The 22,027-nt window shown below is 39.7% G+C and overlaps 1 protein-coding gene across 1 annotated transcript in view; it reads right to left on the bottom strand.

Moving 5' to 3' along the window:
• Positions 1-14,446: 14,446 nt before the first annotated feature.
• The window catches only part of USP25 (ubiquitin specific peptidase 25), a 143,783-nt gene continuing 136,202 nt past the window's right edge, over positions 14,447-22,027 (bottom strand). The window contains exons 24-26 of the mRNA XM_065417106.1: positions 17,320-17,443; positions 16,209-16,404; positions 14,447-15,385 (exon numbers count right to left, since the gene is read on the bottom strand). Coding sequence (XP_065273178.1) covers positions 15,213-15,385; positions 16,209-16,404; positions 17,320-17,443 — 493 coding nt within the window. The 3' untranslated portion in view covers positions 14,447-15,212. The remainder of the gene's footprint in view (positions 15,386-16,208; positions 16,405-17,319; positions 17,444-22,027) is intronic.

The raw sequence follows: 22,027 nt of genomic DNA, 5'->3' as shown, positions 1-22,027 counted from the left end.
AAACAGTGACACATCCTGTTGCCTATAATAAAATAAGAGTTTAAATACTTTAATTTGAATTAAATGGGCACTATTTGGCATAATATAAAAGAAAATTCTGATTTTGTTTTCACAACCCTCCAAATTTATTTTGAAATTTTGCTTATAATAGACTTAAGCATCTTTCTTCAGCTCTAAGGACTTTACAATGATTTGCATACACAAAACGAAGAACAGAGACCACAAAACACAATGAACTGCACAAACTATATCACAAGACCCCATTAGTACATGACACACCCACATCTGACCACCAATGGGCTGTATCCAAACCATAAAGATCACCATCGCAGTGGAGGCACCAAAGAGGGAATAAGTCTGTTAGCCCTGGAGGAGCCTTTCCAAAGAAAGCTGGTGCACATTGGCTGGGCACAGAGAGTGACAGCTTACACTGCCTTTGTCCATGCTGTACACATCCTCTGAAAGAAAACCAGGACATCAGTCTACAGTGCTGTCACTAAAAACAAGAGTTCTTTTTACATTTATTGTGTCTGTTAGAAACGCTTGGAGTGCAGAGGCTGCAAAAGACTTTTATTGCTTAAAATGTTTATGCATTAAGGCCCTGATCCTGCAACTGACAGCCTCGGAGGAGTCCTGCACCAAAATGGAGCCCCATTTATTTTATTTCAATGGGATTGCGTGCAGGCACAGGGATTCACCCATGCATAACTGGTTAAAGGACTGGGGCCTTTCTTGATCAGTGGATTAGCAGAGAGGCATAGAAGCTGGTATTAACATAATAGTTCATGACAACTCCTTTGAAGACACAAAACTCTAAGTCAAAAATCCAATTTAAAAACAAAAACAGATCATACAGATTTAGAGGACAGATAATTAAATTGATCCTGCTCTAAGACAAAGGGAGCTCAGCCTGGCTCTGCAAACCATTTCACAAATAAGTAATCCAAATATGGATCTGCTGCAATACATTAACACACACTATGTATGTTTCATAGTAGGCACAACAATTTAGGAAAGATGTGGAGAAACTGGAGTCCAGAGGAGAGCAACAAAAATGATGAAAGGATTAGAAAACCTGACCTATGAGGAAAGGTTAAATAAACTGGGCAAGTTTAGTTTGAGTAAAAAAAATATATGACAGAGTATGTTTACCCAGGATGGGGTGGGTCTCAGAGCCCAGGCTCCAGCCCCAGCCCAAACATCTACACTGCTTTTTTTAGTCCTGCAGCCTAAGCCATGTGACCCTGAGTCAGCCAACCTCAGGCTCTGAGAATTGGTGCTGTGGGTTTTTTATTGTAATGCAGACATACCCTGAGGGAGGACATGATAGCAGTCTTAAGGGCTGTTATAAAGAGAACGGCAATCAATTGTTCTTGTCCTACATTAAGTGGACATGGAGTAATGGGCTTAATCTGCAGCAAGGGAAATTTAGGTTTGATATCAGGAAAACTTTCTAACTATAAGGATAGTTAACTACTGGAATAGGTTACCAAGGGAGGTCGTGTATTTCTCATCATCGGAGATTTTAAAGAATAGGTTAGACAAACATTTGTCAACGACGGTCTAGGTTTAGGTCAGGTCTTGGTCCTGCCTCAATGCGGGTGGCCAGGTAGAAGTGGCAAAGAAAGTGTGGACTTGATGACCTCTTGAAGTCCCCTCCAGCTTTACATTTCTAGATCTATGAATTCTAGAAGACCTATTATTGTCTGTTGCGTAAATAAGTCATTTTCAAACTACAGACGAGCTCCTTAACTGATGTAAACTGGGGTAATGCCAATGAATACAATGGTATTATGACAGTTTACACCAGTTGAGGATCTGTCCCCAACATATTCAAATGAACATTAATGTATGATTAAAAATGCTGTGGGTTTCTGCATAGAGGGATCTATTTTCTCACAGAAACATGCAAATAAAAGCTCTGAACTTAACGGAGTTACTCTATATGTGCACTTCCTGGGTTTGATTTAGCCCTGGCTTATACTTGTTTGCCACACCTAAAAGGCCAACTGGAGTGGGGTTGTGGTAGTGCAAACTGCTTGCAATTTACAAATTACATGGGTGCGAGCTGTAAGTAGCCAGTGGGGATCCAGAAGTCAGCAGTTTGGCTAAAGACACTGGGAAATTTGCAGATTCAGCAACAGCAAGAGTGTTTATAACCTCTTATGTTATTAGTTTGTTAGTGTACGCTGTCTCATCTCCAGTGAACTATGAGGAGAAGTTGGAAGAATATGGTAAGCTTCTGTAACATGGACCGGAGAATGAAACCCTCTCCCCCCCCCCCCCCCCATCTAAATCCTACCTGCTAGAAAGAATTGTATGAAAATCTCAGCTTTCATTTAAAAAAAAAAAAAGTTTTTAGGCTTCATGGTTGCTGAGAAACCCTGGCAAATATGAAGCAAGTGTATTCTAAAGGCTTAGAAACAAGAAGGGAAAGAATTCAAACTATATTAACTAAAATAAAAAAAACCCTGAAGATACAGGACATTTGGGGGTGGCAATATTGTCATGAAAACTTTCATGCTCCAAACCATCTGTCAAAGTACCTCTTGTGCCAAAACCCCTCAATTGTGTTAACTCTTAGGATTCAAACATTGGGTGCAATTCTAGCTTGAGGTGACATACCAGCGCTAGCTCTGATCAAGCTAGCAAACTGAAAATAGGTGTATCGCTATGGCAGCAGGCATGGCAGGAGGGGCTGCCTGAGATCACAGGTACATACGCGGGGAGGCTAGCCCCTCCTACCACCGGAGATACTATTTTTAGGATGCTAGTTCAATGAGAGCTAACACAGGTGTGGCTTTTTGAGCTGAAATTTACCCCTTCCAGCTCTAGGGTAGACATACCCATTGTGTCACCTCAATGCGTCTCTGGAGCTTCTCTGGCATAGTAAATCTCACACCTGAAAAACTGCGTTAACGTCTCCTCTTTATTAATTCTTTTTCTCTTTTGAAATTTTTATTTAAAAAAAAAAAAAAAAAAGCATGATCACCTAATTGTTATGGTAGTAAGCAGCACATCTAGGAGTACAGTAAAACATGAAGCACAATCAGACCCCAGAAGGCTGTAAGCTGTGTTGCAAATTGCTCCAATCAAAGGGGAGATACCCCCTTCAAAATTTTAAAAAATGATAACTTGAGGCACTTGAACCTAATCACCATTAAACCAAAGAAAAATTCAAATGTCATTTTTAAAAGTTTCGACACTTAGTTTATTGCCCCTTTTAAAGCATTTCTGAAAAATAAGGTTTAAATCACTTCTGTAGAAAAGAAAACTCAGATGCAACCTTAATTATATTTCTATTGCTCTGGAACAACTATTACTTCAAACTCAGGTTTAGGAGAGTCAGCATTAACCTTGAAATCCTGGGATTTTGTCAATATATTTCACAAATGATATATACACGACAGGTTTTTTACACCCAATCTATTTCCTATGGAAGCTCTTGTGTATTGGCTATTTATTTGTACATTTAGAACAACTTGTGCTATCTTTGGAGAAACACGATTACTACACTGTCACTGCCCGCTATTCTTGTATCTAAGGCTCCCCTACAAAGCCTGATTGAACGAAGCCACGTGCAGGGCATCTCTGTTACTTGCGGAGAGAGGCTGAAGAACACTGCAGCAGCCTCCTCACTATTCCAGGAGATTTGAATGGTGGATGAGCAGACCCTCAGGGGGCTCTTCTGGGCCTACTGCTATTGGATATCTATCAACGAGCTGGAAGAAAATATAAAATCATTGCTGATAAAGTTTGCAGATGACACAAGACTGGTAAATAGCAAAGACAGTTCTTCTGTACTGAGCAATCTAGATGGCTTGGTAAACTAGACTCCTTTGAACAACATGCATTTTAAAACAGCCAAGTGGAAGGCCAATGAAGAAAAGTGAAAGTAGGGCACATTTACAAGATGGCATCTAGCCTGTTATTTTTAAAGAGACTTAAGATGATGGTGAATAACCAAACTAAACAAGAGCTTCCAGTGTGATGCCCTTGATAAGAGGGACAACGGGATCCTTCAATGTATAAGCAAGAGAACATCAAGGAGGAATAAGGAGGAGATATTGCATATGTGTACAGCACTAGTGAGACCATTACCAAAACACTGTGTCCAATTCTGGTGTCCACACTTCAAAAAGGATGGTGGAAATGCTGAAAGAGTTCAGAAAAGAGCTACAAGAATGATTTAAAGTCTGGAAAATCTACCTTTACAGTGTAAGAAACTTATGCTAAAAAGACTGAGCTTCTGGTGAAAGAAAAGATTAGACGGTGACTTGATCACAGTCTATACCTGCACGGGGAGACATTTTCTGATATCTGGGTTTGTTTGTTTGAAACTAGCAAAGGCTTAACAAGATCCTATGTTTCAAGACTGAAACCAGGCAAATTCTGACTGGAAATAAGGCACAATTTTTTAAAGTGATGGTAATTGCACATTGGAACAATTTACTTAGGGATTTGGTGCATTATCCATCTCTTAAAGTCTTTAAACCAAGATTGGATGTCTTTCTAAAAGATATTCTCTAACCCAACCAGAAATTATGAGCCTGATATAGAAATTACTGGGTGAAATTCTATGGCCTGTGTTTTGCATAAAATAAGATTAGATGGTCATAATGGTACTTTTGGCCTTAAGACCTTATAACTATTTGCATAGTAAAACTACACCTGCTTTATTACTCTTGAGACTTAAAGCCTCATGGAAATGGAGCAGAATTTGGGCCTCACTGCCACTACATTTTAAAATTCAATATATATTTAAAGTTGGTCACACTAATGATTTTAAGACATTCTTGTTGGTCTTGCATCTGGCCACTGGTGTCCTGCTGAGTAACTTTGCTTCTGCATGTTTGCCTATGTAGGATGTAACCATTTTAAAGCTTGTTAAGCACTGATTAATTCTGACAAGTAGTTTTTTTTTTGGCCACCAAATCTGACATAGCAGTCTTTATATAGAATTACAGTGACACAGGTGACAGTGTAGTGTACAAACAATTTATTTTTAATCTCCCTGACAATGATCCTAAAGTTTTGCCTATTTAAATAGCATTTTGTTTTGTGCTAGCCTCATTTATCCATTTGGTTGATTTTTAGTGCATAAGAATTATAATGCTCAGGTCAAAGGGAGGGTAAACCTATGAAAAGTTAATGAGATACAAAAGGAATAAAAAGTGGCAGTAATTTCTTTCACAAAATGATTTAAGAAAAAAGTCCTCTGGGCCCCATTTTTTATTCCTAAAGGGATTATAGTAGACTAATGGCCAATGAAAAGGATAACAGTTCCTCTAGTGGGTTACAGACAATGTCTGACTGAAGTCCAGTACAGTATGGTAAGCAAGCGCAGATTTTATCAAAAAGGAATAGTACCGGGGAAGTTTAATAAAGCAGAGGCCCTATAGTTTTGTATTGATATTTCAAGACATCCCTGTCTACTGATTCATGAACAGTAGAGTGCAGTCCTAAATATGACAGAGTAAGGGAAACTTTGGCATAAAAATTTATTTCAAGTGCATCACAAAAACAAATGCCAAACAATTTTTGTCAACCAAGAGTCATTCAACAATTTACATCCTTAAGTCCATGTAATTTGTAAATTACTGTGCTTTCAAACAGTACTGCACTTTTATATCACCACTGGGCTTGGCTTCACCATAAATCATTGTTGGTATTTCTGTAACCACACTAACTGGGGCAATGCTCTCGAACTAAGCTGATCTTGTCTTGGAAAGAAACCAAGGAAAAAAATCAGATGCTGCAGGGAGCAGTGCTGGTAATCCAACGGGTGGCACTCCTCCACCTCAGTCACTTGGCAATTACTGAAGATTTTGCCTACCTAAAATTCCTTTTCAGTTTCAGCAGGATACTTCCTGTACTCAACTGTCGTGAAATATTGGTATATGATGATAAACATTGCTGCGTTTCCCCCCCCCCCCCCAAGAGATAGAGTCATAGGACTGGAAGTGAACTTGAGAGGTCTTCTAGTCTAGTCTCCTGCACTGAAGGTAGGACTAAGTATTATCTAGGCCATCCTTGACAGGTATTTGTCTAACCTGCTCTTAAAAATCACCAACGATGGAGATTCATAACCTCCCTAAGCAATTTATTCTAGTGCATAACCACCCTGACAGGAAGTTTTTCTTGGCATCCCACCGAAACCTCCCATGCTGCAATTTAAGTACATTGATTCTTGTCCTAGCCTACGAGGTTAACAAGAACAATTTTTCTCTTCCTCCTTGTAGGAACCTTTTATGTGCTTGAAAACTTATCAGTCTTCTCTTCTCCAGACTAAATAAACCCAATTTCTTCAATCTTCCCTTAAAGGTCATTTTTTAAAAGACTTTTAATCACTTTTGTTGCTCTTCTCTGGACTTTCTCCAATTTGTCCACATCTTTCCTGAAATGTGGTGCCCAGAACTGGACACAATACTCCAGTTGAGGCCAATCAGCACAGGGTAGAGTGGAAGGATTACTTCGTGTGTTTTGTTTACAACACTCCTGCTAATACATTCCAGAATGATGTTTGCTTTTTTTTTTTTTTTTGCGCAACAGTGTTACACTGTTGACTCATATTTAGCTCTTTCCACAGTACTCCTTCATAGGCAGTAACTTTTCATTTTGTATGTTCCTTCCTAAGTGGAGTACTTTGCATTTGTCCTTATTGAATTCCATCCTATTTACTTCAGACCATGTGTCCAGTTTGTCCAGATCATTTTGAATTTTAATCCTATACTACAAAGGATTTGCAACTGCTCCCACCTTGGTACTGTCTGTGAATTTTATAAGTGTACTCTCTGTCATTATCTAAATCATTGATAAAGATATTGAACAGAACCAGACCCAGAACTCATCCCTGTGGGACTCCACTCGATATGCCCTTCCAACTTGACTGTGAACTACTGATAACTATTCTCTGGGAATGGTTTTCCAACCAGTTATGCACCCACCTTATTGTAGCTCCATATCTAAGTTGTATTTCCCTAGTTTGCTTATGAGAATGTCATGCAAGACAGTATCAAAAGCCTTACTAAAGTCAAGGTATACCACATCTACTACTTTCCCCTAGCCACAAGTCTCGCTATCCTGTCAAAGAAAGCTGTTAGGTTGGCTTGACACTATTTGTTCTTGACAAATCCATACTGACTGTTACTTATCACTTTATCATCTTCTAGGTGTTTGCAAATTGATAGCTTAATTATTTGCTCCATTATCTTTCCAGATACTAAAGTTAAGATGACTGGTCTGTAATTCCCCAGGTTGTCCTTATTCCCCTTTTTATAATTGACACTGTATTTGATCTTTTCAAGTCCTCTGGAATCTCTCCCATCTTCTATGGCTTTTTGAAGATAATCACTAATGGCTCAGATATCTCCCTTGTCAGCTCCTTGAGTATTCTAGGATATATTTCATCGGGCCCTGCCAACTTAAAATTACTTAAATTAGATGTCTTCAACTTGTTCTTCCCCAAATTTAGCCTCTGATCCTCTCGTTTCTCCCCTCATTGAGTAATGGGTCTACCCTGTCCTTGGTCTTCCTCTTGCTTCTAATGTATTTGAAGAACGTTTTCTTGTTACCCTTTATGCCCCGGCCTGAAGACTAACTAACTAAACTAGAACTTTTACAAACTAACTGATACAGATACTATTGAACAATGAACGGGATTTGTGACGAGCTGCAGCAAAGCTGGAGCAAGTAGTTCCGATGCACCGTCACTGGCGGCAAGAAGGAACTGAGGGTGGGGGGAGCGCGCGGCTCCCCTTATAGCGCGCTATAGTGGTGCCACTCCAGGGGTCACAGCAGCGCTCCCCCTACGGGTACTGCTGAGGGAAAAACTTACGGCACTGGTGCACGTGGCGAGCACGCACACCTACTGTGGAATACACATGAGCAAACACTCGAAGAATCTACCTTCTTGAAATCCATTAACTTTATTGTGCTGTTTTCCCTCCTACCTTTCCTTAGAATCATGAATTCTATCATGTCTTGATCACTTTCACCCAAGCTACATTCTATTTTCAAATAGCTTCATTTTACTGGTGGCTGAAGTAATTCAATGTAGGCTGCGATTCAGCAAGGTGCTCACCTTGAGTAGTCACACTGAAACCAAAGGGACTACTCACATGCTTGACATTAGGCCTGGCTTTTAAGTACCTTACTGAATTAGAGCCATATCTCAAAGGCAGTGTTTCCCAAATTAAGTGGTGCAACAAGGGCTCATACACACTTCTCAATCGTTCTCCAGGATATCAGCTTTCTGTCTTCTGGGTTTTTTTTTAAGTCTCTAGTTCTTATGACAATGAAGAAAACCTCAACAATCTGAATGCAACTGCTGCAGCATCATCTGTCTGAGACTGCAGAGAGCGAGAAACAATAGCTCTGTCCCATTGAACTGCCCCATTCATCCCAATGGGTGCTAACCCAGATGTCAATGATGGCATGGTCCTCAAAGGAAACCTGCACAACACCTTCAAAAGATGAGTCTGGGAAATTAAATTCACAACTCTGCTAAAACTAAAAACCATGGATTGAGACACTGGTTTTATGGCTCCTTACAACAATTTGCACACATGCCTCAATGCATACTAACCCTTAATTGCCCACTTCCTTGTAAGTGGTCTATAATGTGTGTGAACCCATTATGCTTAACAATCTGTCTCAACTTATATTTAGCTTAAACAGCATCTTACCCAGACCTGAAGAAGAGCTCCGATACGCTCGAAAGCCTGTACCTTTCACCAACAAAAGTTGGTCCAATAAAAGATATTACTTCACCTACCTTACCTCTCCCAGTGATGATAGTGCCACAGTTTCAGGGCTAGCCATACCCCTGAGCCCTCCGCGGTATTGGGCCTTGTGCCTTCACCTCTCCTGAGGTGGAATCCCACAATTCTCCCACTCTGGTAGCCCTGGGCCTGGACTACAGCACCCTGTGATCAACCATGCTTACCTCAGCAGGGCTGACTGGTTTCAGCACCTACAGTTGCTCCCTTTGGGATCTTCTGAGCAGTGGTCAATACAGTGACCAGCCTTCCTAAACGAAATATTTATGTAATCTGAAACAGTGGGAACAAAGCATAACGTAAGAGAAAAAAGCTTTTCAAAACACTATACACAGATCCATCTCACCTAGAGAGGCTTGGCATACCTTGGCAGGGATTCCCTTTATCCTCTTTCCCAAACTGCTTCCTCCCCAGAAATTGTCATTTATATTCAGCCAGAAGTCCTTTATCTCAGGGCTTGTCTACACTTAAAATGCTGCAGCTGCGTTGCTGTAGCGTTTCAGTGGAGATACTACTTACACCAACAGGGCTTCTCCCATTGGTATCAGTACTCCACCTCTCCGAGGGGCAATAGCTAGTGCTCTCTACACCAGCGGTTAGACTGATTTAACCGCGTCACTCGGGGTGTGGATTTTTCGCACCCCTGAGCAGTGTAGTTATACCAACCTAATTTCCTGGTGACCAGGGCTCAGTTTCCCAGTCCTTTTGGCTCTGCCACTGAAAACCAGTCCAGTGAGTTCAGCAGGGTATTGGAGGCATAACTTCAAAGTGAATGGCTCTTGCATTGTCCCTTATGTATTGGTAGATGGATGGCCATTTGAAACCATAGTATTCTTTCCTGCATATGTGCAGTCAATCTCTTCCTTAAGTATTCACACAGTCACACCCCTTACAACAATCAAACATAGAGCTACTTACATTACTACAGAGAAACTCCCTATCAGTCACAGATACTTTGTATGTCAACACTTAACTATTTCCCTGCTCCAAGCACTCAGGAAAGGAGAAGAAACATCACATGAGAAAGATTGACACAACAGTCTTGAATGTTCATTCATTTTGGTTTGGTCTGTAACACTTGGCAGATTTGAACAGAGACAACTGTTTCCCGAAGTTTCATTTTCCCATGAAAGGAATGCCGTAAGAGATAAATTACTCACTGTTAATTCTGTTTGGTCAGTAATGATAAACTTCATCGCGCCCCCCCCAGCCAGTCAGTCAAGGCTAGTATATACTAAAGGCTAGCAATCCATCCCTTTCCTTTCCAGATTAACTATTACTTGGCTGTGAAAGTCTATCAAATCAGAGAGAAAAAGCAAAACAAACAAACAAACAAGTGACCCTTCCTAAGGGGAAGTGGGAGGGATGAAAGATGAGAGAACTCTGACAAACAGAATCAAGTTGTTGTGGATTAAAGAACAGGAATGGACTGTTGATAAGCATTCTGGATCCTTTAAAGACAGAAGCACATAGATAAACTTATGTTTAAATTGGGTTGGAGAGACAGAACCATGGGATGATTAGACTTTTTAAAATGCTAAATAGGAAAAAGCATGTATGTGATCAAACCCACAGTACTAGGAAACTGACTAGTTGAGTTCCCAAACCCCAGCTCTTGAAAACACTGTTACTTTAAGACACTATATATAAATGGCACCTTAGAGACTAACAAATTTATTTGAGCATAAGCTTTCGTGGGCTACAGCCCACTTCTTCGGATGCATAGCTACAAAAGCTTATGCTCAAATAAATTTGTTCGTCTCTAAGGTGCCACAAGTACTCCTGTTCTTTTTGCGGATACAGACTAACACAGCTGCTACTCTGAAACCTATATATAAATGGTTTTCTGAATTGGCACAGCAGATGGAGCCAGGATACATAAACACCTTAAAAATATATATACTTCCATTTCCCCTCTGCAATCCCAAACTGAAGATGATGGGGGAAGGGTCACCTCAGAATCAGATAGGAGGCTGGAAGTTGCTACCTTTCCCTCCTCTGATGCTGCAGTTTTGGCCCTGGGCTGGAGTTCCCAGGTTGTTAAGCTGTGCTCCAAGCCACTTGCATGAAGCTGGTGGCTATAGAAGTTACGCTTTGATTGAAATCCCAGGGACAAATTCAGTGGTAACAGTAAGACTAGAGGGAGTCTAAACTGGCATAATTTACTTTTTCTCCCAGCATCCCCAAACTACACCCCCATTCAACTTTAGACACACATTTACTTATAAAAGTGTAATGAGTTTCTGCCATTTCATATCACCTCTGAATTTGGTCCACATGGTTGAAGGGAGTCTATGCTGATGTAACACATATGCTGAAGAGCCAGAAGAGAGGAGAGTAAGTAGCAAGTAACACAATGGTATAAGCAGGTGTAATTTATGCCTTCCTCTGGATCCCAGTGTGCATATTAAACCAACTTACAAAGAGTTACTGATATGTTAGGGAGTCTAACTTTTACGTCCCTTCTGAATTTGAACCAAAGGGTCAAGGGGAGTTTTATCTGCACAAGAAACAAAAGAACCACGCTCTTAGTTGGAACTGGAACATTACCATAAATGTTATGTTTTATTTTACACAGAAAATTTTAAATCTTCTGGTGGATAAGGAAATCTGAGGTATTTCTTGCTCTTATTCCTCAAATCCTTTTGAGCAGCCAAGTGATTAAAAAAGGATAGCTTTATTAGAGTTTGATCATTTTGTATGGTGATAATTAGATTTTATAGTTCGATTAATTATATTTTTAGGAAGCCCCCTATCTGACTTTAAGATACACGTCTTGAATTCAACAAGCTTCCCTCCCAAAAGTTGAAGGTAGATTTTGCACAAAGAAGTAGAACATATTCATTAAAATTCACCCAACAAAACCACAAAAATAAACCTTGAAAACAGTGTTGTAACAGTTCAATTTCAAACTACACTTGGACTTTAAAAAAAAGCAGCATTTTATGTGCATATTCTCATACTACGCTACAAACAATAAATGGAAAGAGTAAAAATATTTAGGCATAATACAGGCATCAGCAATTTTTTCATTATCACAAGTGGCAGAACTGAAGAAGAAGGAGCTAACAGGTGATGTGCCCTAGAACAAAGCTGTTTACATTGTCAATGAAGCACTGCAGTTAAAAAAGTGCATGAATGCAAAGGTGATACAGTAGTGAGGTTATCATCTTCCTTACTGACATCTGATATGATTTCAAAATCAACATTTCTGCCAAGGGCATGGATTCATTCCAGATCCGTCCTTTCCACTTCTTCAGATTCATTTTCTTCTTCTGTCCAAGGCATTGGTATTAGCATTGGTACTGGCTGGTACTTATCATTAGTCAACAGCATTGACTAATGATAAGACAATGACATTTTGCCATTGATTTCAGTGTAATGGTGGTAACATGATGGCTTAGACAGACAAAGATCAGTACCAGAAACAATAAATTGACAAGCACTTCATTTACTCAGATTTGGATAAAATTTACCGAGTCCTTAGTTTTATATGACAGCAAAAAATGGCTTGCATTTAATTATAGCTACAGGTACTCTGGTAAAGAGCTTGGGTTCACTTCCTTTACCCCGTTCTATGCATGTGTAGTTATAAATTGAGAGGATTTGGTCACAGTCCAATGATTAATGTGGTGCAGTGAGAATGTCTCACTATTTCTATATGTATCATTCATGAAACTAGTTACACTGCTGAATGTTTTTAATATATTTTAGGGTTCACCAAAAAAAGTTAGTCTAAATTCTGTGCAGCCAAAGAACATGCAACTCCCATCAGGTTCCTTGACCTGCACTGCCAAAGTCATAAGAAGTTCCACATTTTCCATACAACACCTGCAATTGCTACAGTTTTAAATTCACATAAGGTATGAGAAAATGCTTTTGACTGTATGGATCTTCTGGATCAAGATCCCAAAATAAACAAGTATCCAAAACAGGATTTTTCGTTCAACAACATAAATGAATTGTATTTCAAAACTTTTCCTAGTGAAACAAACACCCAGTATGGACTATGCTACACTGAAAGGCAAAAGATATTTCAGTGAAGAGCTGAAATAGTGAGTTGGGAAACACCGTAGATAACTCACCAAAGGAGTTATCACCGTAGATAACTCACCAAAACTCACTTGTTTTACCTTTGTTTGCTTCTTTCTTCTGTATAAAAGGATCTTCAAAGTCTCCTTTTCTTCCAAACAGAGGGATTTCCCCCTGCTTTTCATTTTAAAAATATGGAATGTCTTGTCTTCTCTATTTTTGATGGAGGACTGGATAAGGAGATTCCTCAGCCCTCAATTGAAGTGTGGATATTTGAAGATTTAGCAAAAAGAGCTTTTCTCCCAAGTGGAGGAAAAATGGGGAGGGAATTAAAACAGTTTGAATCACATTCAGGCCTTTTTTATATCGTATAAAGGAAGCTCACGATCTTGATAATGGATTATATTATACAATCTAATCCCCGGTTCACTTTTATCTATGTTACTGAAGATGTAAGCTTACCAGCTTTGCTTAAATCTGTCAAAAGCTCTAGGTCTAAAAATAGTTACTGTAAGTAAGTAAGTACATATACAATTGAGTCACACCTTCAGATGGAATGTGCTACAGATAGATAACCATCACCACACCTTTTGAAATCATATTTTCACCTGCTTAGTGCACATACCTGTAGCTCTTCAACACTGTCCTTAATTGCTGTGTAAGTCAATATGCAGAGTTTCAGACTTTTATATTTGTTCTTCCCTGGAAGAAGAATTACTACTTGGCTTCTGGGCACTATTGTAGTGTTACTATTTTGCATATTTTTGAAAATGGTTAATATTATTTTTGATATGACAGCAGATAAAAATTCTTTAACAGACTTTGAACCTATGTGCCAACACTTTACATACTTCAATCCAATACAAAATAACGGGGCCATCCCAAAAATGTAATAAATAAGAAGCCTAAAGGTTGTTGATGAGATAAGGATAAACTAAACCACTTATTTTTGTGAGGTCCAAAGTGAGGCCCATTGTTCTGCCAGATGGGTAATTTTTGAACTTTATCCACTCTTCCCTCCCCTTTTCACTATTTTATTAGTAGTAAAAGAAAAAGACAAGATAGAACCAACAACAGTACTATTGGGTGTCGCGCCAATAAACACGTACACACAAATATTTACATCTTTTACTGTTCTAGCACAAAATGTTCTCTATAAAGATGAGGAATCAAAATATTTTCAGGTAACAGGATTACCTAAGGATGCATTAACTCCTTTTCACAAAATAATCGAGTTTCTTCATTAAAATCAGACAGTATTTGAGTTCTACAAAACAAACGCTACAAAGTTCTTCATTTACTTCTGAGAGAAAGTAAATTAGTGCAGATATATTATTTCTGAAATCCTTTACTATAACAGTACTAGCAACCAACTTCACAGCAAGAGTTAGTGGAAGGTTACATTTCTGAGCTAGAGTAGTGTGAAGTTTACATAATTAAAACACAAACTTTATAAAACAAAAAATATGTGTATTTAATCTGTGATGGATTCTAGATTCTTACATATTTCACAATTACAAAGCCCCCATTTAATTTACTCTACTCAATCAAGTCTTTCAAAAGAAATCTGAGCTCCTGCTGTATCTAATATAGCTTCTAGTCCTATGGAAAATAGTTTTGTTTTTTTTAAAAAAGGTCTCCTATGAATAGAAGAAAGGTGCAATTAATTTTTGTTTCAGAAGCAAGCCTCTAACTTCACTTTAAACCCAATGTGGCTTCAAAATAAATGTGTTCAGATGCAGTATTATACAGATCAGTAAAGAATATACAAAAAGTAAGGTGTGTAATAATACTGTGACAGATTTCCAATGTGCTGACATACAGTAATCCGTGACCATCTCTAAAGAAATTGGCTGTAAATCCTGAAGAACCATGCCTCTGAACTTAATGACCCATCAACATATTGCATCCGTTTCTGGTCTAAAAAAATAGCTATATAATACACTAATATACAATGTATCTGCTTGCAAACACAGGAGTAGCCATAAATAAAACTTTATTCTTCCATTTCATTTACAAGCTATCAAGTACCATGTATTTACACAGTACTGGACACTTAAAATAGTTGCAGTCACAGAATGATCCAGACTGAATAGAAAGCCGTTGATAAAGTAAAGGATTTTAAGATAAAAGCAAAGTAATACTGTAACAGACAGGTGGCAAAAAAGCAGTTTTGTAATGTTGCATCAATTCTGGTTGAAACAAAAACCGAGCCCCATGCGATTCTCAGCTTTAATTGTTTGTAGTCTGGCTAATGTCTGTACAGCCATTTTGTCTTTTGCAATTATTAAAATAAAAAAAGTTAAAAACTATAGCAGCAACAAGCAAACCCTGTGACAGGTAGGCAAGGGTTAAGAACTAAAAAAGTTTATATGATGTGCTTATGAAGGTTTGCAGAGTTTATCTTCCATCAGCTGGAGTTCGACTGAGTGACAACATGATTCGGGCAAATCGCTCACACAGTTCATGTGTGGAATAGGAAAGTAACTTTGGTGGATCATTGAAACCTTTAATCTCCGTAGAGCAATCTAGAAGTTTTGGCAGGAAGTCTGTCAGCTTTTCTTGCAAGTTAGCTGCAAATATATATATAAAAAAAGTCAATATAAGCACTTACTGCCCATAGGAGCAATAAAGTGAAAAATTGCTCCACTGCACCAACTTCCTCTTTTAGTTAGTTTCACTTTCTTACAAACACCTTTCCTTAGTACTCTAGGCTTCAACTAGGAATAAATGAGTCATTCAGTAGGACAGTGCTCAGTACTAGACTAAAATATTCTCAAGATCATCAGGAATACACTGAAACAAAGATTAAATATGCAATGGTATGAATATGAAACCTTTTCCATCTTTAAACAAACTTCATACAATACTTAGCTCTTTTAGGGCTCAATACAAGGACATTTGTCATCTGTGGATTTTAAAGCATATTTGAAGGGGGAGGGATAGCTCAGTGGTTTGAGCATTAGCCTGCTAAACCCAGGGTTGTGAGTTCAATCCTTGAGGGGGCCATTTAGGGATCTGGGGCAAAAATCTGTCTAGGGATTAGTCCTGCTTTGAGCAGGGGGTTGGACTAGACCTCCTGAGGTCCCTTCCAACTCTGATATTCTATGATTCTATATTTCAAAGGAACAAAATATTGGTAAGATAAGATAGAACTTGAAGATAAGATATAAGCTATATCTGACTTCAAGATCAGAATCATTTTGTCTACAGCATCGTGTGTGTGGAGGAGCCTTTGAAATTAAGAAATACATATAGGATGACTAGATAGCAAGTGTGAAAAATCAGGACCGGGAGTGGGGGGTAATAGGTGCCTATATTAGACAAAGCCCCACATATCGGGACTGTCCCTATAAAAATCGGGACATCTGGTCACCCTAAGTACATATGACTTACGTTCCATTTCTTGTCCAAGATACGAACACCAGCGGTTTCTCATATCTTCTACAGCAGCAATATCCTTTTCTTCTGTTTCGTCCACCAGTAGTAATGGCAAACATGGGACAATAAGCTCATTCATAATGATCAGTCCATTATTTACTTCCTGATCATCTCCAGACTCAAAGAGTGCCGCAGCATGTTCATTTAGTTTCTTCATGCAACAATAAAAAAGGAAAACTTATAAGTACTTAGCATTTCACGTTTCGCCAAGTATCAGCTTTTAAAAAAAAGATTTATTCCTCAAACAAAAAAACAATATGAAAATCAGCAATGACCATATCACAAGTTTTAAGTCAGGGCAATCTTGCAAATCCTTCACTAAACATATCAGGTCTTATGCTATGTTTCCCTCTAACAGACCCCTGAACGGGTTCCTGATTCCTCGTAATTGTTGTAGCCATCCCTGCCGAAGGCTAGATCCCCACTCCCTTTGTTGCTACTTCTTTCTATGGCTGATTAAAATCAAGTTAAGGGGGCGGGGAGGGAGGAAGGAGGAGGAGAGAGAAAAGAATCAATTTCTATTGCTGCCTTTTCTAGCATTAGTCTCCTGTCGGCTAGTCCCACTGTGGCAATGTGTCCATTTGCTGTCCAAAACTAGGGTGTGCCACTATCCTTTGTCACACTATGTGTAGCAGTGGACAGATTCATTATAATGCCACAGTAAAACAGGCAGCTACATACTCTGTAGGAACACCAGAAATTATAATTTTTCCTTTTAATCCTCATATTTTACATTGCTTCCTTCTCCATTGTTGGCCCTGTTCTTACAAGAGGAGGGATGCTCTTAACTTGTTACATTAATGTACAAAGGGTTTTTTAATTGCAACTTTGCATCACAATTACCTAAGGCTGTCAACTACACCTCTACCCCGATATAACATGAATTCGGATATAACGCGGTAAAGCAGCGCTCCGGCGGGGCAGGGTTGCGCGCTCCGTCGAATCAAAGCAAGTTCGATATAACGCGGTAAGATTTTTTGGCTCCCGAGGACAGCGTTATATTGGGGTAGAGGTGTATTTCACACATACAACAACTACTAAAAAATTAGGGTCATATTCCACTTACTAGCAAACATTCTCTTCTGTAATGGGATATCAGCTCTTCATCATGCCCTCTATACAGGCCTTTGGACAAGAGTTCTTTGTTATTCTGATAAGCATAGATAAGGTAAAGCAAGGCTTCCATATAACTAAAACACACACAAAAAAATATATATACACACATCAGATTTATAATGCTCTTGTACAGGTAGGTATCATTTGTTTCTGTATCTTGTCAAAGGTCAATACAATAAAAAAAGCATTCAAACACTCACACTTGATATGGTTTCCCTTGGTATTGGCTAGGGCATTTTCTCCTCAATGCACATCAGTACAACTTTCTGTTGCAACCATAAGCCGGATCCAAAGCTGAAATCAATGGGAGGTTTTCCACTGACTTCACATGGCTATGAATTAGGCCTTATATACATAGGAAAACAGTTTTCTTCTACACATTCGTGACACATTCGGTCTGATTCTCCACTATCCTGCACTTTGTGTAGCCACTTACACCTTTGCAAATTGGGTGTGGGATAGTGTGATTTTATTTCTCAAGAGTGAACTTCTAAGAGAAAACTTATTTTCAGGTACGTTAATTATAGTGTCCCCAAATTACCACTAGTATTTAGACTGATGGAAATGTTCACAGAAGTGAGACTGGCATGGCTTCCCCAAAAGCAAATTTTTGTAGCATCAGTCTACTGGCAATTTTCACCTTAAACTAAAATAAAGTAATGACAGAGACATGTACACTACTGTCGGGAGGATGAATAATAAAGAACCTGATAACAAGATTTGAGGATAGACAAAACAGACCTCGCTGCTTTGACACTGGTTGCAAGTATCTTCTTAAAATGCCTTGAAATGATTGCTCATTTAAAGAAAAATTGTATTTTTGTACAAGCAAACATCTTAAGGTGAATGCCTCAATAAAAAAAAGTTTCAGCGCAACAGAGCACTGAGGTGTATTTGCTGCAGCTACACTAGTGGGAATAGGAGGCTAGGTCTTCTTTGGACATTTTCTGTACCTTTTAGCATTACATACACATGAAAACCATATAGAATACATGCAAGGATATACCAGGGCCTTCATAGTGGAGCAACTTACAAATTTGGATGTTATAGCAAAAATTCGTGTTGTTAGTTCCTAAATGCATGACCTTGCACTATTACATTTCATCACATTTCTATTACTCCAGTTTACAAGGTCATCCAGACGACCTTGTATGATACTCCGGTCCTCCTCCGTATTGGTAATACCTCCAAGCTTTGTGTCATCTGCAAAGATAGTGGAGTTCCTCAGGGATTGGTCTTGGGACCAATCTTATTTAACATTTTTACTACTGACCTTGGCACAAAAAGTGGGAATGTGCTATTAAAATTTGCGGATGTCACGAAGTTGGGAGGTATTACCAATACAGAGGAGGACTGGAATATTAGACAAGAATATCTGGATGACCTTGTAAACTGGAGTAATAAAAATGGGATGACATTTAATAGTGTAAAGCGCAAGGTCATGCATTTAGGAACTAACAACAAGAATTTTTGCTATAAGCTGGGGACTTATCAGTTGGAAGCGACAAAGGAGAAAGACCTGGATGTATTGGTTGATAACAGGATGACTATGAGCCACCAAGGTGATGCGGCCATGAAAGAGGTTAATGCAGTCCTAGGATGCATCAGGTGAGGTTTTTCCAGTAGAGGCAGGGAAGTGCTAGTACTATTATACAAGGCACTGGTGAGACCCTCATCCGGAATACTGTGTGCAATTCCGGTCTCCCGAGTTTAAGAAAGATGAATTCAAATTGGAACAGGAGCTGAGAAGGGATATGAGGATGATCAGAGGAATGAAAAGCCTACTTTATGAAAGGAGACACAAAGAACTTAGCTTGTTTAGCCTAACCAAAAGAAGGCTGAGGGGAGATATGATTGCTCTCTATAAATACATCAGAGGGATAAATACCAGGGAGGGAGAGGAGTTATTTAAGCTAAGTAGTTTAGGCTCGAAATTAGAAAGGCTTCTAACCATCAGCGGAGTGAAGTTCTGGAACAGCCTTCCAAGGGGAGCAGTGGGGGCAAAAAACCTAACTGGCTTTAAGACTGAGCTTGATAAGTTTATAGAGGGGATGCTATGATGGGACTGGCTATGATGGCATGAGGCTCATCGGCGACTGCTAGCTTCAAAAATCCCCAATGTCTGGAGACAGGGCACTAGATGGGGAGGGCTCTGAGTTACTACTCAGAATTCTTTTCCAGGTGTCTGCCTGGTTGGTCTTGCCCACATGCTCAGGGTCTAACTGATCGCCATATTTGGGGTCGGGAATGAATTTTCCCCCAGGTCAGATTAGCAGAGACCTTGGGGGATTTTCGCCTTCCTTTGCTACATGAGGCATAGACCACTTGCAGGTTTAAACTAGGTAAATGGTGGATTCTCTGTAACTTGAAGTCTTTAAATCATGATTTGAGGATTTCAGTAACTCAGACAGAGGTTAGGGGTGTATTACAGGAGTGGGTGGGTGAGGTTCTGTGGCCTGCAATGTGTCAGACTAGATGATCACGATGGTCCCTTCTGACCGTAAAGTCTATTTGGAATGGCAGTTTATGGAATAGAAAAACTGAAAGAGAAAGATTTGATTATTAAAAAGGAGTTGGCTGAGGGGGTTGTGTTTTTCACGTTCACAAGAATAAGATGTGTCCCAGTGCTGCAGTTTCAGAAGATTAAGGAAAGCAATGGTGATTGTGGATGGCATCAGTGCCCTCTTACAGCACTAAACATTGTGCCTGAAATTATATAGTGTTGGTACAGGCACTGATCCGTCCATTCTCTCTCAAACTTCAGAGTTCAAAGACGTACACATACAATTCAGAGGAGAAAGGGAGGCAAACAGAGAGCATATAAACGCAGAAGCAAGTCCCTCAAGGAATGACAATTCCTAGTTAGTATCCACTCCTCCTTAGGGATAGCCATAGGTGATTAATCAAGCAATACAAGCCATATCAATCAAGCCCAAGTGGAAGGAGGGCAGAGAAGTTCTCTATGGAGTGACTTATGTTACTCTTCCAAGCTGGACATCCATCTAAGACAGTGGTATCCAGATAGTAATGCAATGTAAAAGTATTGAGAAAACACCATGCAACAGCTCAATAGATCTCAATGATGGGAACATTGTACAGGCTAGACATTTGCTGTGTTAGTCCTACTGAAACATGCTTTAAGAGTCTCAGGGAATGGAACTCTGGCTAAGACATAAAATGTCTCAACACAATTTTAATCCTGGCTCAACCAGGTTAAGCATGGATGGCTGTGTGGCTGCCACCAGTCCATGGCTGGGCAACGTCCCCTCAAGTCTGATCTTCAGGGCTCCATGTGCCAGGACTTTATCTCCAAGATGGGCTACATGACCAAAAAGTGCTTGTGGTAATGACTGATGATGACTTCAGTCCTGTCAAGGCCAGTTCTCAATAATACATCCCTGTTACTGATAAAAATCGAACTCTCTTATGGCTGGTAGTTGCCACTGACACACATATGAAATGCCTCCTGCTGTCTTGTTTAAGCATCATCCATGTTTTAGATCCATAAGAGGATCAGCAGTACACAGGTTTGATAAATCTGTACTTTTGTATATACTTTCATCTTCTTTTGGCTCCAGAACCTACGCAGGTCTTTCATGGCTGAGGCTGCTAAACTGACTCTCCTTAGGATGTCTGTCTGGCTGTGCCCATCTGATGACAAATTATTGCCTAGAGAGCTGAAATCATCCACTTCTTCCGGCAGCACAGATGTCTTGTATCAACTTTTGCCCTGACATTCTGGATTTTTGATTTTGTCCAAGAAATCTTTAGCCCAAGGGCAGCTGCCCTGTAGCAGAAGCTCTCCTGTCTTTCAGGTCATATGCAAGCTGTCTGAAGAGGATATCATCCGCATAATCCAAGTTGGTAAAAGAAGTTGAACAGACAATTATACTGGTATTTGTGGAGACTTGATCAAGGAGCCAATCTATTGTATGGCCGAATGGCGATGAGGCCAAGACACATCCCTGCTTCACATGGGATCTAATGTAAACTCTGTTAGACCTAGAGGTCCTGCATTGCACCTGTGCCCGAGAGTTATTATGTAGATCTTTAATTCACCTCAAGAAGATATCAGGAACATCAGTGCCTTGTAGGGCCTTCCTCAGGGCAGCTCTATTAACAGAATTGAAGACTAAGTCTCCATATGCTCCTGTCAAAGGATGACTGAATTCTTGATGGATCTCAGATAAAAGATGAAGACCAAGTACAACGCCCATTGTAGATCATCCAGCAGTGACGCCTGACTGCCCTGGGTGATGGCGTTTCACAAGGTTAGGCTGGAGCTGGGTGAGTAGGACATGTATAAAAACTTTTCCGGTAACAGAAAGCAAGGTTATTGGTCTGTCTCTCCTAACTCAGCACATGGGCATTAGCACATTCCCTGTACAAACCTGGAAAAAAACGGTGTAATGCTACACTTATGGACTGTACGGAGCAACTGAGAAGTTTGGGGTTATGCCTCAGATCCAGCATCGTGCCCGCTTTGCAATTTCTTTATGGCAGAGCAGACTTCATACAAAATAGGTACTCTACACAGGTTTTGGGTGCAGGGACTGCATCTACTACTAATGTGACCAGATCTGAGCTTTGAGTCACTTCACCACTTCAGGATGGTTAAGTGCACATTCATAATATTCTTTTCATCTTTGCAGGACTTC

This window comes from Emys orbicularis, chromosome 1, assembly GCF_028017835.1.
Source record: "Emys orbicularis isolate rEmyOrb1 chromosome 1, rEmyOrb1.hap1, whole genome shotgun sequence".
NCBI classification, from domain to species: domain Eukaryota; kingdom Metazoa; phylum Chordata; order Testudines; family Emydidae; genus Emys; species Emys orbicularis.
The sequence above is the reverse complement of the archived record's forward strand: the minus strand, read 5'-3'. Positions and strand labels throughout refer to the sequence as shown.